We start from the raw sequence: 18,149 nt of genomic DNA, 5'->3' as shown, positions 1-18,149 counted from the left end.
GAGCACTAGCTTTGGGTGAAAAAGCTAAAGGACAGTGCTCAAGCCCTAAGTCCAAGCTCCAGAAACTGTGGGCGGGCACGCACACACACACACGATGGCTTTGCAATTTAAGAATGGTTGCTTATTTTGGTCATCACTAGAAAACAAGGTGAAGGTCAAATGCACAAATGGGAAGAAATTCATCTTTTTCTAAAAAAGCAAGAAACCACAGATAAAACACACAAAAATGTACCTGAAATATCTGACCTTAACACCTGGGAACTACTCTAAATAACAACAAAACTAAGGGTAAGTAGAGAAGCAGAAAACCTGCTTTTTAAGTTACACGATTAACACATGTAGATAAATCGGGCAGATGTAAATAAGGCACCACACCACAATATGTAAACGCCAACCACAAAAATCAAGATAGGCAAACCCTAAATACAGGAAGTTGTCAAGGATGGTGACAGGACTGTCGCCGAAAAGCTTGTCTTCAGGAATTTGGATGACTACCTGAAGTTATTTCCCTAGACGAGGCAACGACTCTGTGTGTGTGTGTGTGTGTGTGTGTGTGTGTGTGTGTGTGTGTAAATGTAAGTGTATTAGACCTAGGCGGGAGCGAGGGAGTGGGGGGAGGGGATTATAAAACCTAAGGTAAAAGGTCGCCAGGACGCCACTATTCCCAAAGGCAGGAGCCCAAGAAAGCCACCAGCAGCCCTGTGCCGGGTTTTCTGAAGGCGGGCGGGGCAGGACTGCGAATTTACAAAGCTGCCATCCTGTTCCACGCGCGGCCTGCAGGGTCTGCTCGGAAAGATGCGCTGGGGCGCCCCTCCTTCCCCCACCCCCCGCAACCCCTCCATGGGCCCACGGGGTGGGGAGGGGGTCTGGGGCCGCCCGCGAGGTCGTCCGTGGGGGAGTTAGTTGCTCGCGAGTTTCCTCGCGGTGGGCATCCCCCACCGCCCTTTCCGCACCGCAAACCTGGGAGGCGTGGGGGTGCCGGCCGTAGAACGCGCGCGGCGCCCGAGGCCGAAGCTCCAGGCGCCCTAAGTGACGCACAAGAAGCCGGATTCGGAAAGTCACCCAGGCCAAGCCCAAGAACCACAGGAGACCCCGGAGTGGGGATGGGGGAGAGGAGGCGGCTTTGCAGGCATGCCTTTGAATACCCGTGCACAGCGGAGAGCCCTGGAGTCAGCACAGACCTCCGCCGCAATCAGACCCAGTGCAAACCCTAAATCACGCAGCACGGAGTTCCCGAAAAGACTCATTGGGAGACCGTGAAAGGGCCAAACTACGCCACTGGCCCAGAGGTCAAAGACTACAATTCCCAATAGTCAACAGGACGCGTGCCGAATTGCATGCCGGGAACTGTAGTTGCTCACCATACAAAAGCACTCTGGGCTGCAGAGAACTTTCGACTTTCCGTGTGTTCCTCTTTTCCCTCAAGTACCGCGAACGTAGCGATGGAATGGCTCTCAGCGTGACTCTAGACGTAGGCAGGAAAAAAATTATATGCATATAAAAATAAAAAGAACCCACGTTGCCATGGCTACCGTTTCCCCTGGTCACGGAATAAACGCGCTCTAGGACCCGGAAGTGGTTCCTCCATGACCTCTTCGAAAGGATGAACGTGCGGTGCGTTTACGTTCATTGGACGGTCTCCCTTAGAGGCCAAGGCTTTCCAGGCAAATGGGTGGCCCCGAGTGCGAGGGGCCCGCGGAGACGTCTGATTGGTGAAGAGCCGCTGCATTAGACCAATCGGAAGGAGCCACGCTTCGGGCATCGGGTACCGCACCTGGACAGTTCCGATTGGTGGACTCAGGTCCCCCCCACGCAACCCCATTGGGTGCACAGGGTGCGTGGTGCGGCACCATTGGTGGGTTCGTGTTTCCCGTCCCCCGCCCTCAAGAAGTGGGGTGAAAAGCGGACCGACCTGATCGGGGGGTGTAGTGGGCGGACCGCGCGGCTAGAGGTGTGGGGATCTGATCCCGGGAGTGGGGGGGCGAAGGCGGCTCCTGCGATCCAAAGGGACTTGAGACTCTCCTGCCGCGTGCCATGAGGGCCCTGTGGGTGCTGGGCCTCTGCTGCGTCCTGCTGACCTTCGGTGAGTGAGCCTGGGGGAGCGGACATTCACCCCCTCCTTCCAGCGCGGTCGCTTCTCGAAGGTTCTGGGGGCGTTGATGAGCTTGAGCCGGGGGTGGGGGTGGGGGGACGAGATAACCAGGGCCTGCCTGCGGTGCGTCTAGAGGACCATCGCCTTTCCTCGAAAGAGGCTTAAGAGGTTCCGCTCACTCCCTCCTTCCCCTGGAAAGAAAAGAAAGAGAAGGAGTCATTCAGGTCCCGAGTTGATCTCACAGCGAAGCGCCCCGAGGTCCCAGCCAGCGGGGTGGGGCCTCTCGGGGGCTCCCGCTCCCGGGGGAGCTTGGCGAGGCCCCTCCCGTCGCCACGGTCTTTGGGCGCCCGAGCTTGAGGACACCCCCCCCCACCCTGCTTCCCCAGCCTTTGCCTCCTCGCGAGCGCGTTTCCGTTCTTGCGTGCGGGTCTCTGGAGCGGGGCGGGGGCGGGGGGGGCCGGGGCGGGCGGGGGCGGGCAGAACGTCGTGCTTGGGGAACGGACGAATGTCTGGGTTTTGGGGGAAAGGATTTGTCCCGATGGTTCCCTTCCACATCTCTCCCCTTTCTCAGGCCCCTGGACCTAATTTCAGTTCCCTTCGCCAGAAGTTGCACACATTGTGTTTGTATTCTGCTAACGAAGGCCAGGCCCACGCTTTCGGCTTGGTCAGTTTGGAAGGCCCCCTACCTTTACATAGCTGTGCGCAACACGTGTGGGGGTGTCGAAGGGGCCCCGGTGGCAGTTTGCTAAATGTTATATTTATAAAGGATTGGGGAAAGGGGTGGGGGCAGTGTTGAGAAGTGATGGCTGCCCACCCCCACGTGTCAGAATCCTCATGGGACCTCCAGCATCCAAACTAATTGCTGATTAGTTCCGTTTGTGTATTTACCGATTGAATTTTGCAACCACCACCCTTGCCCTGTGTGGTCATATTTTGTCTGCGAAGTAAAAGGAAGCAACTGTTGTTGTTTTTTTTTTTTTAAAAAAAAGAGTTATCCGGTGTTAAATGTTCCTCCAGGGTCTGTCCGAGCTGACGATGAAGTCGATGTGGATGGAACAGTAGAGGAGGACCTGGGTAAAAGCAGAGAAGGCTCAAGGACAGACGATGAAGTGGTACAGAGGTCTGTGTCTATTTGAAACATACAAAAGGATGTGGACTACATACAATAGTTTTTTTTTTAATATTTGGTGTCCAGGGTTCAGATTAAGTATATCTGCCATGTAAATAAAAACCTTAAAAAAATGATCACAGAGAACGTTAGGAGTAGCAAGTCCTCTACTCAAAAGAGCTTCTTTTAATTCTTACCCCAAGGAATGACCAAAAAAATTCAGTGAGGACAGTGTATATTAGCTCAGTGGTAGAGCACATGGAGCCTGGAGGGGGGGGGGGAGGATGATATCCTTGGAAAATGATTTTGACAATTATATTGCATAATACTAGTGCTGTAATCTTTCTAAAACTGGTTTTGTGTTAGGGAATTTCTGCCACTTGAGCAGTATTTCAAATTTTGACTTCTTAGGACTTAGCGACAGTTCTGAAGTCCTTATCATGGAGTGTGCTTGAGAACAACTTTGCTCTCTCTTTTTTTTTTTTACAATTTTAAGAGCCTAGCATTTCCAACTCCGTTTCAAAGGTAATAATATGCTGTGGCAAATAACAATGAGCTGAAATATCAGTGGTACCTTACCTTTATCACTCAAGATAATACCAGAGGCCACTGGGGTGCTCATTACCCAGCTTGTGGTTTTGAAGGGAACTAAGAATTTGCTTTTCTAACTGATTTCCTTAGAGAGGAAGAAGCTATACAGTTGGATGGATTAAATGCATCACAAATTAGGGAACTTCGAGAAAAATCTGAAAAGTTTGCCTTCCAAGCTGAAGTTAACAGGATGATGAAACTTATCATCAATTCATTATATAAAAATAAAGAGGTAAGCAGTAAGTGGTTAGGATATTTTGTCTCAGTATGGTGGCATGCTTGTTTTTTTTTTTGTTTGTTCATAGTAATTCAAGTCAAAAGCACATGGGAATTCTAATAGTTAATCCAACATACATGAGAATTAATTAGCATCTATGTATGAGAAAAGGGGTTAAAGACTCCTATTCCTTTCACTTCCAAATATGCTAAATAGTTATGAGTCTGAAGGGCAGTCACACAACCCAAGCTCTCATGTGTTGCACATGTAAAGATCACTGGTACAGAGAACAGTGTTAGCATCCAGTACAGGCATCCCTTAAGCTGCAGTCCTTTGTGCAAGGACCTTCTCCTCTGACCAGTAAAGCTGTCTTGTAATGCAAAAAGTTTCATTCAAAGCCTACTTTTTTGTGTGGCACACCTGTAAATCCAGCTGCTTTGCAGGGGTATATGGGAGCTTCAAAGTCCCAGGCTGGAAGACCCTGTCTACAGTCTTAATGCAACTATGGCTGGGAGGTAAAGAGTGGCTTAAGTGATACAAAGCCCTGAATTTAATTAAATCTAAACTACTAAAACAACTTTTTAAAGTGAGTTTGACATGATATTCTTTGTTACAGTTTGTCCAGATACTAATTTTCAATCTATTCTGTCTGGTTTTTAGATTTTCCTTAGAGAACTGATTTCTAATGCTTCTGATGCTTTGGATAAGATCAGGCTAATATCACTAACTGATGAGAACGCGCTTTCTGGAAATGAAGAACTAACTGTGAAAATTAAGGTAAGCTTCTCTTAAGAGATGGGGAATCCATATTAGGCAAGATAGGCTTAAGCTATACCTCGGTGACAAGTGTCCCGCAGTATAAGTTACAGTGGCTTAGTGCCTCACAAGTCAGCAGCCTGGCCTTTAAGGTCAAGTCTTTACTTGGTCTGTTTCTGTAAGTTTTTAGAACACAGCTATACCCATTTGTGTTTGTAACTACTTTTATCTCCAAAGGCAGTGATCATTGTGATTGTGACTTTATGGCTTAGGAAGCCTAAAATGTTTATTATTGGGCTCCTTAGGAAAAGTTGTCCCAGGCCTGGCTTAAGTCATCATTCTAAGGGCTTCCTATGGCCATCTGGAGTGTCTCCCTGGTGCTGTGGTGCCAAAGGTCACACTAATTAAAGGCTCAGCCTGTTCATGCATCACTCCCACTTTCCACTCATTGGCCAGAACCAATCACAGATTCCAAAGTTCAGTATTTGTTTCCCGCTCAAAAAAAAAAAAATAGACAAAACATAGTTTCATTTTTCTCAATTTTTTTTTCTGAAGCATTTCTTCAGGGATGTAACTTGGTAGAGTGCTTGCCTAGTAGGTACAATGCCAACCACTACTTGTTTTATTAGGTCACTGCCTTTTGACATTAAATTTCTGTTTTTTATTGAAGCTCTCACATCCTGAGTTTTAAATTCTTTATAAAGAGAAGTTCTTGTAAGATATTTTGTTGGAAGAGACCGTACAATGTTCTGAAGAAGGGTGTATGAATCTCTTCAGTTATTTTATGTTGGAATTGATGTGGCCCAGACGGGTGGTTTTTCTACATAGGGTAATGTGAGTGCTAAGTGGTTATGACTGTCTGGTTCTTGGCTTGCTTTTAGTGTGACAAGGAGAAAAACCTGCTGCATGTCACAGACACTGGTGTAGGAATGACCCGAGAGGAGCTGGTCAAAAACCTTGGTACCATAGCCAAATCTGGGACAAGCGAGTTTCTGAACAGAATGACGGAGGCCCAGGAAGATGGCCAGTCAACCTCCGAGCTGATTGGCCAGTTTGGTGTTGGTTTCTATTCTGCCTTCCTCGTAGCAGATAAAGTTATTGTCACATCAAAACACAACAATGATACCCAGCACATCTGGGAATCAGACTCCAATGAATTTTCTGTAATTGCTGACCCAAGAGGAAACACCCTAGGACGGGGAACGACAATTACGTGAGTATTACTGACTGCTAACAAGAATTAATGGTCACAGGAAAATCTTGACTCAAGTTGTAGCCTTTTGATCAAATGGCTTCCTCTGGGCCCTGATTTCCTTACCTGTAGAACAAGCTGTGCATGGGTTTCCCATGCCTGTAATCCTAGCTTCTCAGGAGACAGATCTGAGGATCCCTTTTAGAAGTCAGCCCAGGCAGGAGAATATTTTAGGAACTATTTGCAAAACCTACATAGGACTAGGCACATAATTAGGATTTCTACTACACAGTATCAGATGGGTGTGGTGTTCTAGCTGTTTGGAAGTCAAAAATTTGGTCATAAAAGTTGAGTTGGATTCAACAAATGGCTATCCCCAAAGTAGCTGCTACCATTCCCTTAAAACAGACTCTGAGGAAAGTCCGCCTCCCTCATACATCATGTAAATGTTGAGCGTTTAAGCATTTTGGGCGAAGAGGGAAGGCATATAGCACACATTCCTTCTCCCTTCTACAGTTCAGCTTCTTAGAAAAAGTAATTATCCCAAAGCACCCACTCCACCACCACACACCAAAACCCACAGATGCCCTATGTGGAATGCCAGAGGGTTCACATATAAGCCATAAATTCCTCCACGTTCTTTTAAGTCATCCGAGGGTAACTCATAATACCTAGTTAGATTGTTAGGTACAGAGGCAGTCATAAATAATCCTTACACACCTGACTTTATAGAAGTCAGCAAGGAGCATTAACATTTTTGGTCTGGTTGGTTGAATTTCCTGATGTGAAAGGCTGACTGGATCTGCTTTGTCTTGAGTTTCTATTACTTATTTCTTAAATGTATGTATTTTGTAGACGTTAAGGTTCTTTTCTTGTTACCCCTGTGGGTCTCAGGCAGTGTGGTCCCTATTGTGGCCACAGGTTTCATCTTTTGTTTCTCAAATCCACAATCTTGGTCTGGATTCAACAAGCTTTTTTTTTTTTTTTTTTTTTTTTTTTTGTCAGTACGTATGTTGGAACTCATGACCTCACACTCAAACTTGCTTATTCACAGTAGGTACTCTACCACTTAAGCTATTCCTCCAGCCTAGCTTTCTGTTGGAGTCTAGCAGACTTCTGCCCAGGCTGGCTTCAAACTCTAATCCTTTGGATCTCATCCTCCTGCCTCAGCCTCCACAGTGCTGGGATTATAGGCATGCAGCACAGCATGGATGAAACCATGGTTCTACCATCTCTTGTACTTGTATAGCTAGCTACATGCTATGTTTTAAGAATGTGTTTTAACTTGGGATTTTTGGTACAAGAAGAGATTTGCAGAGGGGCAGGTGGAAAGTCAGTGTAACGGTGGAAGTGATCTGTATGTGCTATTCAGTGTAGCAGCTGCATATGGCTGTGGGGGTACTTGGACTGTGATGTGCAGCTGTAGCTTTATCTTTAGATAGTCACATTTGCCTGGTGACTTACAAAGTAATTGAATGATTCTAGGATAGCAGGGTGACAGTTAAGACACCATAGATTCCATTTTTGGCCAGCTTGTGTCACTTTGAGAAATGAAATTCTCAATGCATTCAGGAGATTTGGAACATTTCTGTTTTCTGCTTAAAACTAACGATATCTTCCACTTGAGAGATTTATTGAAATTTTCTTTTTTTTGTCAGTTGTGGGGGCTTGAACTTGATGCCTGGGCACTGCCCCTGAGCTTTTTTGCTCAAGGCTAGCACTCTACCACTTTCAGCCACTGCACCACTTCTGGTTTTTGAGTGGTTAATTGGAGATAAGAGTATCTTGGACTTTCCTGTCCTGGCTGGCTTCAACCCATGATCCTCAGATCTCGGCCTCCTGAATAGGTTGGATTACAGGCATGAGCCACCAGGGCCTGACTAGTAGGGAAGATTTCTTTTCCATCCACACATGTGGTGGTATGTGGGGCTCACAAACTTCTTGGCTTCTTTGCTCTTGATTGATGCACTACTACTTGAGCCACTTTCTAGTTCTGGCTTTTTGCTTGTTCATTGAAGATTAAGAATCGCTTGGGTTTGTTTGCCTGGGTTGACTTTGGACTCTAATCCTCAAATCTCAGCCTCCTGAATGACAAGGGAATGTTCTTTCTGTGAGTGTGGGCACATCTTGAATTCCACAGATTATCATTGTCAAGGTATTTAGACAAATCTATAATGGCATCTCCTGTGGCTGTTTTCCTTGCAGGCTTGTCTTGAAAGAAGAAGCTTCTGATTACCTCGAACTGGATACGATTAAAAATCTTGTGAAAAAGTACTCCCAGTTCATCAACTTCCCAATTTATGTATGGAGCAGCAAGGTAAATCTACGTGGTAAAATTTAAATGCGTCGCCTTGGCACATGTCGGCATGTTTAGCGCTAAGAGGATGCAGGTTAAGTGCGTCATTCAGTTAAGGGGATTCTGGGAATTTTGAGCTGTAATGTTTTTATACTCTGTAGACACAATCAGAATTGCTAAGCAAATTGGCCGTAATTATCCTGTGCTTCAACAGACAGAGACTGTTGAAGAGCCCATGGAAGAGGAAGAAGCAGCAAAGGAAGACAAAGAGGAGACTGATGATGAAGCTGCAGTGGAGGAAGAAGAGGAGGAGAAGAAGCCAAAAACTAAAAAGGTAAGGGAGAGTCACAGTGCAGGAGAGTGGCCGTGAATGTTCTGATTCTCCTGGCTTTGGGGTTGTGTGTGTGCTGTGTGTTCTGCTTTGGAGCACTGAAGTCGCAGATAGAGGTATCTTCCTGAAGACCTGTATTTGTAGGGTATGTAGCTTCCACTCTGAGCTTGAAATCCTAAAGAGTTTTCTTTTTGCACCGAATCTTGTCTTTTTCTTGTTTTGGGGCTAGACCTGGGGCTTGAACTTAGAGCCTGGGCTTTGTCCCTGAGCTTTTGTGCTCTACCACTTGAATGTCCCACAGCTCCATTTCCAGCTTTTTGGTGGTTAATTGGTGATAAGAGTTTCACAGACTTTCCTGCCCAGGTTGACTTCAAACCTTAAGCAGCACTCAGATCTCAGCCGTCTGAGTAGCTAAGATTACAGGCTTGAGCCAAGAGGCACCCAGCCTCTTTACTCTTTATATCATGTGTGGATTAACTATAACAGCAGTCCCCAATTTACTCAGGTGGTGAGGTAAATAGAAGTATTGGTGCAAGTTATTGGGGACACTTTTAAAAGGCGGAAAAATTGGCTTTTTAGATCTAAGGATCACTAGCCCTAGCCCAGAAGGTAAATCCAAGAGATTCATCTCCCTTTAACCACCAAAAAACTAGAAGTAGAAATTGGTTCAAATAGAAGAGTATAAGCCTTAGTACAAGCATCAAAAAACTTAAGAAGTGAATTTTATGTGAAATAGGAATGTATAATGTATATAATAAGTATTTCTCTAACTTCAAGATACATTTTCTTTGTCGGGGAAGACTACACAACTCTGTAATCCCAGCTCTTAGGAGGCAGTAGGATCTTAATGTTGAGGCTAGCTATACTACTTTTTTAATTTTAGCTGTGCTTAGGGATTGATTGAATCCAGGGCCTCCCACATGCTAGGAAGTGCTCTACCATGGATGTAGCTAAGTCCTCAGCCCCCCAAAAAATATGTTAAAAAAGAAAATGTTATCTAGTTAGTGAGCTTTTTTATCTACCATAATGCTAACCAATTGCCTTTCTATACTGAATATTGGCATGAATTTTGAGAGGAAGACTTTGCTCTTAAATGTTGATTCAGTAGATAGAAACAATACTAGGGAGTAAATACTGTGGAAGTTTTGTTATCTTGAAATACAGATTACTCTATCTACGTTTAACTATTGACAAATCCTAACGTAGACTAACAAAGTTGTGTAACTCCAGGTTGAAAAAACTGTTTGGGATTGGGAACTTATGAATGACATCAAACCAATATGGCAGAGACCATCTAAAGAAGTAGAAGAAGATGAATACAAAGCTTTCTACAAATCATTTTCAAAGGTAAATACTACTATGTTAGAATTTTTTAGTTTCCGGTTATTGAGTAGACAGAGTAACATCCTGTTCAGCTAAATGTGGTACATGACTATTTTTCCCCCAAACAAGAAAGACCTTGAGGACAACCAGCATACATCTTCCTTCTAGAAGTATCACTATATCAAATCAAAATATTCTGTTATGTTTCACTTGGACTTTTGAGATTACTGTCTCACTAGGGACAATCTTCAAGAGAAATGTGTTCATGGTTTTTGACTGAGGCTGAATTGTTAGCTTTTAATTTGATAGTGAAACATTATAAAATCTGAAATGTCTCAATGCATTTTTATCACTCAAATTGCCTTTTTAATCCTGAGTATTCTGGAAGTCTGTAGTATAGTTTCATAAGATTATGTAGGAGTCTGGTACAGAAGTAGATCAAGAGCCCCCTCTGTACGAAGGTGTTTGATTTCTACCATAAACCACATAAGTGTCTTTAAAGAGCTTGCTTATAAAAATATCAGACATGTGAGAATAGGCATCTAGGAATAATGACTAATATGTTACCTTGCCTGTTTTTCTTTTCCTCTCACCTTTTATTACTCTTAGGTGTCCAAAACTAACATGATGCTATTTCTAGTGTATCCCCAGACAGAATTCTGAAGAAATAGTAGAATATGTTGAAGGACTTTGCATAACCACATTAAATCGAATGCTCTATGAATATGTATCTGTTCTTTATTCTAAATCCTGTAACTTTCAGTGCTGGAAACTTTCTTTGTCTGATTCTACATTTATGTCTATGAACTTTAAAGTCTAGTGTATATGAACTTATTTGTCAGCTTCACTGCTTTTCCTTTCCTACGCTTCTTGGTTTTGTGGAGCACTCTGTTTTTAGGGAAATCCAACACCTAAATTGCTTGGCCTTCACACTTGTTTTTTCCTGTGTCTTAAATGCAGGAAAGCGATGACCCCATGGCTTATATCCACTTCACTGCTGAAGGGGAAGTGACCTTCAAGTCGATTTTATTTGTGCCCACATCTGCTCCACGTGGTCTGTTTGATGAGTATGGCTCTAAGAAGAGTGATTACATTAAGGTGAGTTTTAAGTAGTGCAATGTGAGTTTAAACAGGAATGTGTGAAAACATGCAGGATGTGACTCTGTTTTGCTCTGTTTAGCTGTATGTGCGCCGTGTATTCATCACCGATGACTTCCATGACATGATGCCTAAGTACCTCAATTTTGTCAAGGGCGTGGTGAGTATCTCAGGCTGGAGTAGGGACCTATTATTGTTGGGGTCTTTTTTTCCCCTGGGTGTTTGTTTTTATTTCTCACTGAATTTTCTTTGGCCATGTGCAGGTGGACTCAGATGATCTTCCGCTGAATGTCTCACGTGAGACTCTACAGCAGCATAAACTACTCAAGGTGAGGATCTGGGAGAGACTTGCAGGAGAGCCTTGAGAGCCTAAGCATCTCACTCTCACCTACAACATTTAATATCAGAATTTCACATGTATCAGAAGTTGAAAGACCCACTCCCCTGGTCCACAGTTAACATTTATTTTGTCTTAGGAGTCTTTTAGTCATTTCCTTAAATCTCTCCCCTAGAACCTTTATAACTAGAAGACTCTACTTAGAAGCATTTGAAAATTACCTATTTTTTGCCTAAATCTTTGAAAGAGAATAAAATTACAGTGTTGTGACCCTCTTGTGCTGACACTGTAATTTCAGCTCTGAGATGCATGGAGTACCCCACGACTTCATGCACTGGGAGAGTCAGTGACGGTGCTGCCTGTCAGCAGCCCCAGCCACTGCTCCCCTTGTCCTCCCAGAGGTTTCACATGAGTTCCTACTCCGTTATCCTTGGGGTTTCTTTAGGTAATTAGGAAGAAGCTTGTCCGCAAGACTCTGGACATGATCAAGAAGATTGCTGATGAGAAATACAATGATACTTTTTGGAAAGAGTTTGGTACCAACATCAAGCTTGGTGTGATTGAAGATCACTCAAATCGAACCCGTCTTGCTAAACTTCTTAGATTCCAGTCTTCTCATCATGCAACCGATATTACTAGTCTAGACCAGTATGTGGAAAGAATGAAGGAAAAACAAGACAAGATCTATTTCATGGCTGGGTCCAACAGAAAAGAGGTATGATGAAATCCATCCGTCTTGGAGCCTAATGGGTAACTGGGCTTTATAGCCAACTTATGAAAGGGAAAAGAGAAAAGCAAACTAGCTGGAATGGTTATGGTTATTTGCTGACAGGAAAATCATCTCTTAATTCTTTCAAGTGATTGTCCGGGCTCTACACAAAAAGCTAGAAGGAGGTGAGGGGGAGGAGGGAAGGCCAGACTTGGAAAATTTCTGTTATTTCCCTTATATAGGCTGAGTCTTCTCCATTTGTTGAGCGACTCCTGAAAAAGGGCTATGAAGTTATTTACCTCACAGAACCTGTGGATGAATACTGCATTCAGGCTCTTCCTGAGTTTGATGGGAAGAGGTTTCAGAATGTTGCCAAGGAAGGAGTGAAGTTTGATGAAAGTGAGAAAACAAAGGAGAGTCGTGAAGCAACTGAGAAGGAATTTGAGCCTCTGCTCAACTGGATGAAAGATAAAGCCCTTAAGGACAAGGTATTTTTCTGGAAAGCACAAATTCTGAATTTTTTAATCCCTGCATTTAGAACATGTGCTTTACTAACAAATTAATCTGCAACTGGTTAAAAGTTGGCTTTGCTGGGCACCAATGGCTCACACCTGTAATCCTACGTACTCAGGAGGCTGAGATCTGAGAATCACAGTTCAAAGCCATACCAGGCAGGAAACTCTGTGAGACTCTTTATCTCCAATTAGTCACAGAAAAAGCTGGAAGTAGCTATGTGGCTCAGAGTGGTAGAGCACTATCCTTGAGCAAAAGAGCTCAGAGACAGCACCTAGGCCCCTAAGTTCAAGACCAAAGACCAAAAAAAAAAAGTTGATCTTTAAATATTTACTTTCTAACTGCATGAAAGCCGCTCTTATGACCTATCCCCCGTTTATGATCTTTATCTTTATTTTTTGACAATGTCTTAAAAGTTAGTTCACGCCAACCTCCACCTGGCTGTCCTCCTGCCTCTGCCTCCCTTCAGGAATTGCAGGAGGCACAACTACACTGGGCCTGTTACAGGTTTCAAATAAATGGTAAAGTACTAGGAAGTTTAAATATGATAACTGAATGATACTAACATTTGCTTTTCTGTCCTAAGATTGAAAAGGCTGTGATTTCACAACGCCTGACGGAGTCTCCCTGTGCTCTTGTGGCCAGCCAATATGGATGGTCTGGCAACATGGAGAGGATCATGAAGGCACAGGCATACCAAACTGGCAAGGATATCTCCACAAAGTAAGCCACCCGGGGAAGTCTTGCCCAGATGGCAGCCCTTGTCCAGGATGCCTTTTTGGAGAGAATGCCTGCTTTGGGGGTACTAGTGGCTCACACCTGTGTAATCCTAACTACTCAGGAGGCTGAGATTTGAGGATCACAGTTCAAAGCCAGCACACATAAGAAAAGCCGTGAGACTCATCTCCAGTTAACTAACCACTAAGTTAACTGACGACTAGAACACTGGAAGTGGCGCTGTGGGCTTATAGTAGAGCACTACTCTTAGCAAGAAAAGCTCAGGAACAGCGTCCAGGCCCTAAGTTCAGGCCCTATGACTGATGACAAAAAAAAGTTTTATGTGTCTACTAAACACTAGATAGATAGCAGTTTTTACAAAGGCACTCCTCCTACATTAAATTGGAAATTGTCTTAACCTGTTAAATATACTATGTATACTTTTGCACTATAAGAATTGTGTCATATAACCAAGCTCATGTGGCTTAGATCTGTAATCTCAGAGCTATTTAAGAGGCTAAGATCTGGGGCTGGGGATATGGCCTAGTGGCAAGAGTGCTTGCCTCATATACATGAGGCCCTGGGTTCAATTCCCCAGCACCACATATACAGAAAATGGCCAGAAGGGGCGCTGTGGCTCAAGTGGAAGAGTGCTAGCCTTGAGCAAAAAAGAAGCCAGGGACAGTGCTCAGGCCCTGAGCCCAGGTCCCAGGACTGGCCAAAAAAAAAAGAGGCTAAGATCTGAGTATCATGGTTCAAAGCCAGCCCAGACAGAAAAATTGAGACCATTTTCCAATTAACTGGTGAAGTCCTAGAATTGGAGGTCTGGCTCGGGTGGTAGTGAGCCATCTAAAAAGATGACCATAGCACAAGGCCCTGAGTTCAAGTCCCAAGACTGGCACCAAAAAAGAATGGTACCATTCTTTTTTTTATCTCCAGACTAGCCTATAAATTCTATGTGAAGTACAATGTTCTTTTTTTTTTTTTTTTTTTTTTTTTTTGCCAGTCCTGGGCCTTGGACTCAGGGCCTGAGCACTGTCCCTGGCTTCTTCACGCTCAAGGCTAGCACTGTGCCACTTGAGCCACAGCGCCGCTTCTGGCCGTTTTTCTGTATATGTGGTGCTGGGGAATCGAACCTAGGGCCTCGTGTATCCGAGGCAGGCACTCTTGCCGCTAGGCTATATCCCCAGCCCACAATGTTCTTTTTTTAATCTTACATCTAATTACAACAATATAATAGCTATGCAGAACAAGTCTGTCAATTTCAGCAAATGTTTAATTAATAGAAAACTACTTTTCCATGCAGCAAAGGTTTGTGCACTCACTGTGGGCCACCAGTAGACATGGCACCTGTTGTTTGACTTTCAGTCACTATCAGTTGGGATGAAATAAAGCCACATAGCTAGTAGATAGTAGGGAAGGAATAGAGATGATCCTCCCTGGCTCTGAGCTTCAGAGGCTACAGCCAATAACAAAATGCTAATGATTAAGATACTTAGCATGCAAACTGGGAGACATCTCTGCACCTAGAGTAGTGAAAATAAATAAAGGAGGGGAATGGGCAAAGGAATAAGGAGGGGAATGGGACATTAAATCAGCAGTCATCAGTAAAGTCCCCTGATTTTACTTTTTCACCTAACCATGCCTACCCAGCCCCCTTTAAAAGACATCCTGATTTTTCCAAGAGTTACCTATTGTTTATAATTGTTAGAATAGAGGAAGTTTAGAGTCCTAAATATGTTCTAATGCTCATTTTTTGTCCCTAACAGTTATTATGCCAGTCAGAAGAAAACATTTGAAATAAATCCCAGGCATCCACTGATCAGAGACATGCTTCGACGAATTAAGGTAACACAGAGGACAAGCACTCACCTTGTCTTTTAAATGGAAATGGAAATATTTGCTATTATGTAATACCGAGTGCAACTTTGTTTCTATCACAGGAAGATGAAGATGACAAAACAGTTTTGGATCTAGCAGTGGTTTTGTTTGAAACAGCAACTCTCCGATCAGGGTATCTTCTACCAGACACCAAAGCCTATGGAGATAGGATAGAAAGAATGCTTCGCCTCAGTTTGAACATTGACCCTGAAGCCAAGGTTTGTCCTCCATCCTCCCACATAGGTCTTTTTTCTTTAAGACTTAAGTAGACTTGTCATGATTAATTGCTGTCACTTTGAGTTTACCTAATTTTTAGTCTTGGAAATAACATTGCATGTTGACTCCCCATTATGTCAGGCCCCTCATTAGAACATCCCCTTGTAGATCCTCTTCCCTTTTGCCTGCCTCCTTTGTCAGCTTGACTGCATCACAATTAGAAGATTAGTACGAGTGCTACCCATAAGGAGCAAAATGAAAGTAGGCTGGAGGTAATAATGGGCTTGTGGGTGTGGCCTATAGGTGGAGGAAGAGCCAGAAGAAGAACCAGAAGACACAGCAGAAGACGCAGATCAGGACACAGAGCAGGATGAAGAGGAAGAGATGGATGCAGGAACGGATGAAGAAGAACAAGAAACAGCAGAGGTAGGAGGGAGCAAGAATGGGACCTACACCTCTATTTTTTAAAAGTTAGTGTTAGTTGAGGCAAGTTAGGCTTGTGTGACTTAACAGAAGGCAGACTAGACTTTGACTTTTACAGAAATAGGTATTTAATACCAATTTAAAAAGCCTAAACAGATCACGTTTTCTTTCTTTTTTTTGTCAGTCCTGGGGCTTGAACTCTGGGACTGGGCGTTGTCCCTGGGCTCTTCAGCTCAAGGCTAGTGGCCCCAGTTTTCTGGTGGCTAATTAGAGATTTGAGTCTCACAGATTTTCCTCTTCTCCCTGGGCTGGCTTTGAGCCACAATCCTCAGATCTCAGCCTCCTGAATAGCTAGAATTACAGGTATGAGGCACTGGGCACCCAGCAGATCATGTTTTAACTGATTGCACTTTCTTTCTTCCTTTATCCAGCCATTTAAAAAATATTTTTAGGCAGATTGGTAGCAATCTGTAGCAGCTGTAGCAATCTGGTAGCAGCTACTGTAGCAGCACTGGCTGTTCTAAATTCTGATTACTCGTGTTTGAGGAACCATTGATGGTGTTAATGAGTTCTATCTTACTTTGCAGATGGGCCTGGGCTATAATACTGGAAATAGGTTGATTCAAATGAAATACGTTATTTTAACTGTTAGCCTTTTTGTAAGTTAGGGGTTTCTGATAGCATTTAATGTCTTCGGGGTTTTTTCTTTTCACAGAAATCTACAGCTGAAAAGGATGAATTGTAAGTGATACACTCACCATGGACCCTGTGTGGAGAGGGAATGTGAAATGTTTAAGTCATTTCTTTTGAGAGAGACTTGTTATGGACCCCCACCCCCACCACCCCTCATCCCTGCACTGTAAAATGTTGGAAGAAGTGGGTTTTTTAGTTGAATTTTTTTTAACATTCCTCATGAATGTAAATTTGTACTATTTAACTGACTATTCTTGGTGTAAAATCTTGTCATGTGTATAAAAATAAAAAAGATCCCAAATATCCATGTTTTACCTGTGCTTTAGAGTATGTAGCATAGAAATATCTGATACTTGACTGTGTGTGTGTGCGCGTGTGCGTGCGCGCGCACATGTACTGATACTGTGGCTTGAACTCGGTTTTATGCTCTTGCTTGACTTCTTCAGTTACCACTAGAGTCACACTTGCTCTTCGGACTTTTAGCTGGTTAATTGGAGAGAAGAGTTTTATGAACTTTTCTGCTGGAGCTGGTTTAGAACTAAGATCCTTAAATCTCAACCCATTGGGTAGCTTAGATTACAGTCATCAGCCACTACCATCTGGCTTGATTTTTCTTTTTTCTTTAATAGAACACTTGTCTAGCCTCTGTGGGGTCCTGGGTTTGATTGATCCCCAGTGCCACTAAACCTAAAATCTGTCCTACTTCTATTCTTAAATAGAACAGTAGCTCAGTCTTGGAGAAAACTGCTTCCTTATATTTCCACTATGAATTTCCATCCCTAAAACATTGTTACAAATGCAAAGCCATCAGGTTGCATGAAATTAGTGACATCTTATAGTCCCTCTTCAGTCTTAAAATTACAAAATCAAAATTGTCACCATCACCACCAAATAATAGCACACTCCCTCAGCTTGGTAAAAACCATTGTACAAAACCTGGTTAAAGGGGCTGGGAATGTGTGTTTGCAGTAGATTGCTTGCCTAGCATGCATGAAGCCCTGGGTTCGATTCCTCAGCACCATATAACAGAAATGGTGTTGTGGCTTAAGAGGTACAGTGCTATCCTTGAGCAAAAAGAAGCCAGGGACAGTGCTCAGGCCCTGAGTCTCAAGCCCCTGGACTGGCAAAAAAAAGCCTGGTTAACTTGGCCTAATGTAATTATGAAATAGACTCCCATAGCCTATTTTGAACTTTTAAAAATTAGAAACAGCTTTATTAAGAAATAATCCTTAATTAAGAATATTAAGAAAGGGTAATTTTAATTACCAATTAAAATACCCTTAACGATAATTAACGGGGAAGGGAGAGCATATGCCGCTAAGCTACAGCCCCAGCACAAATTTTAATTCTCTGTGGAGGGGGAGGTGAATTGCAAGTCTAAAGAGCAGCCCTAAACCCCATGTGGAGGTGAACAACTAAATAGGTCCCATCATCCAGACCCTTCCCGTTGTGCTGGGGGGAATAGCCAGGTCTCGCCACTTCTGCCAGGCACAGATAAAGATACATATGTGTATACATGGCTTTGACAAAGTACTTAGTAGCTGAGGCAATCCTTGCACAAGATGACAAAGCTATGACTGGCAGCGCTCCTCTCGCTGGGGTGAACCCTACCTTGGGGAATCTGTAGCACAATTCCACACCCACCACAGAGAGTAT

The 18,149-nt window shown here is 43.7% G+C and overlaps 2 protein-coding genes across 2 annotated transcripts in view; one reads left to right on the top strand and one right to left on the bottom strand.

The window, feature by feature from the left end:
- The window catches only part of LOC125359324 (putative tetratricopeptide repeat protein 41), a 49,213-nt gene extending 48,135 nt beyond the window's left edge, over positions 1-1,078 (bottom strand). Inside the window, exon 1 of the mRNA XM_048357013.1 lies at positions 961-1,078. The gene's annotated coding sequence lies outside the window, so the exon portion shown is untranslated. The remainder of the gene's footprint in view (positions 1-960) is intronic.
- An 806-nt stretch (positions 1,079-1,884) lies between these two features.
- Positions 1,885-16,796, top strand: Hsp90b1 (heat shock protein 90 beta family member 1). The gene is made up of 18 exons (XM_048356998.1): positions 1,885-2,083; positions 3,110-3,212; positions 3,882-4,023; positions 4,669-4,785; positions 5,646-5,977; positions 8,162-8,273; positions 8,467-8,586; positions 9,814-9,930; positions 10,867-11,004; positions 11,087-11,164; positions 11,268-11,333; positions 11,787-12,056; positions 12,293-12,538; positions 13,150-13,286; positions 15,050-15,128; positions 15,224-15,379; positions 15,681-15,803; positions 16,516-16,796. Exons 1-18 carry the CDS (start codon positions 2,035-2,037, stop codon positions 16,543-16,545), a joined length of 2,415 nt encoding a protein of 804 aa, XP_048212955.1. The 5' UTR covers positions 1,885-2,034; the 3' UTR covers positions 16,546-16,796.
- Positions 16,797-18,149: the final 1,353 nt, after the last annotated feature.

The sequence above is a fragment of the Perognathus longimembris genome, chromosome 1 (assembly GCF_023159225.1).
Source record: "Perognathus longimembris pacificus isolate PPM17 chromosome 1, ASM2315922v1, whole genome shotgun sequence".
Taxonomy (NCBI): Eukaryota; Metazoa; Chordata; class Mammalia; order Rodentia; family Heteromyidae; genus Perognathus; species Perognathus longimembris.
Note: the sequence above shows the minus strand (reverse complement) of the source record. Positions and strands in the feature narration are given on the sequence as shown.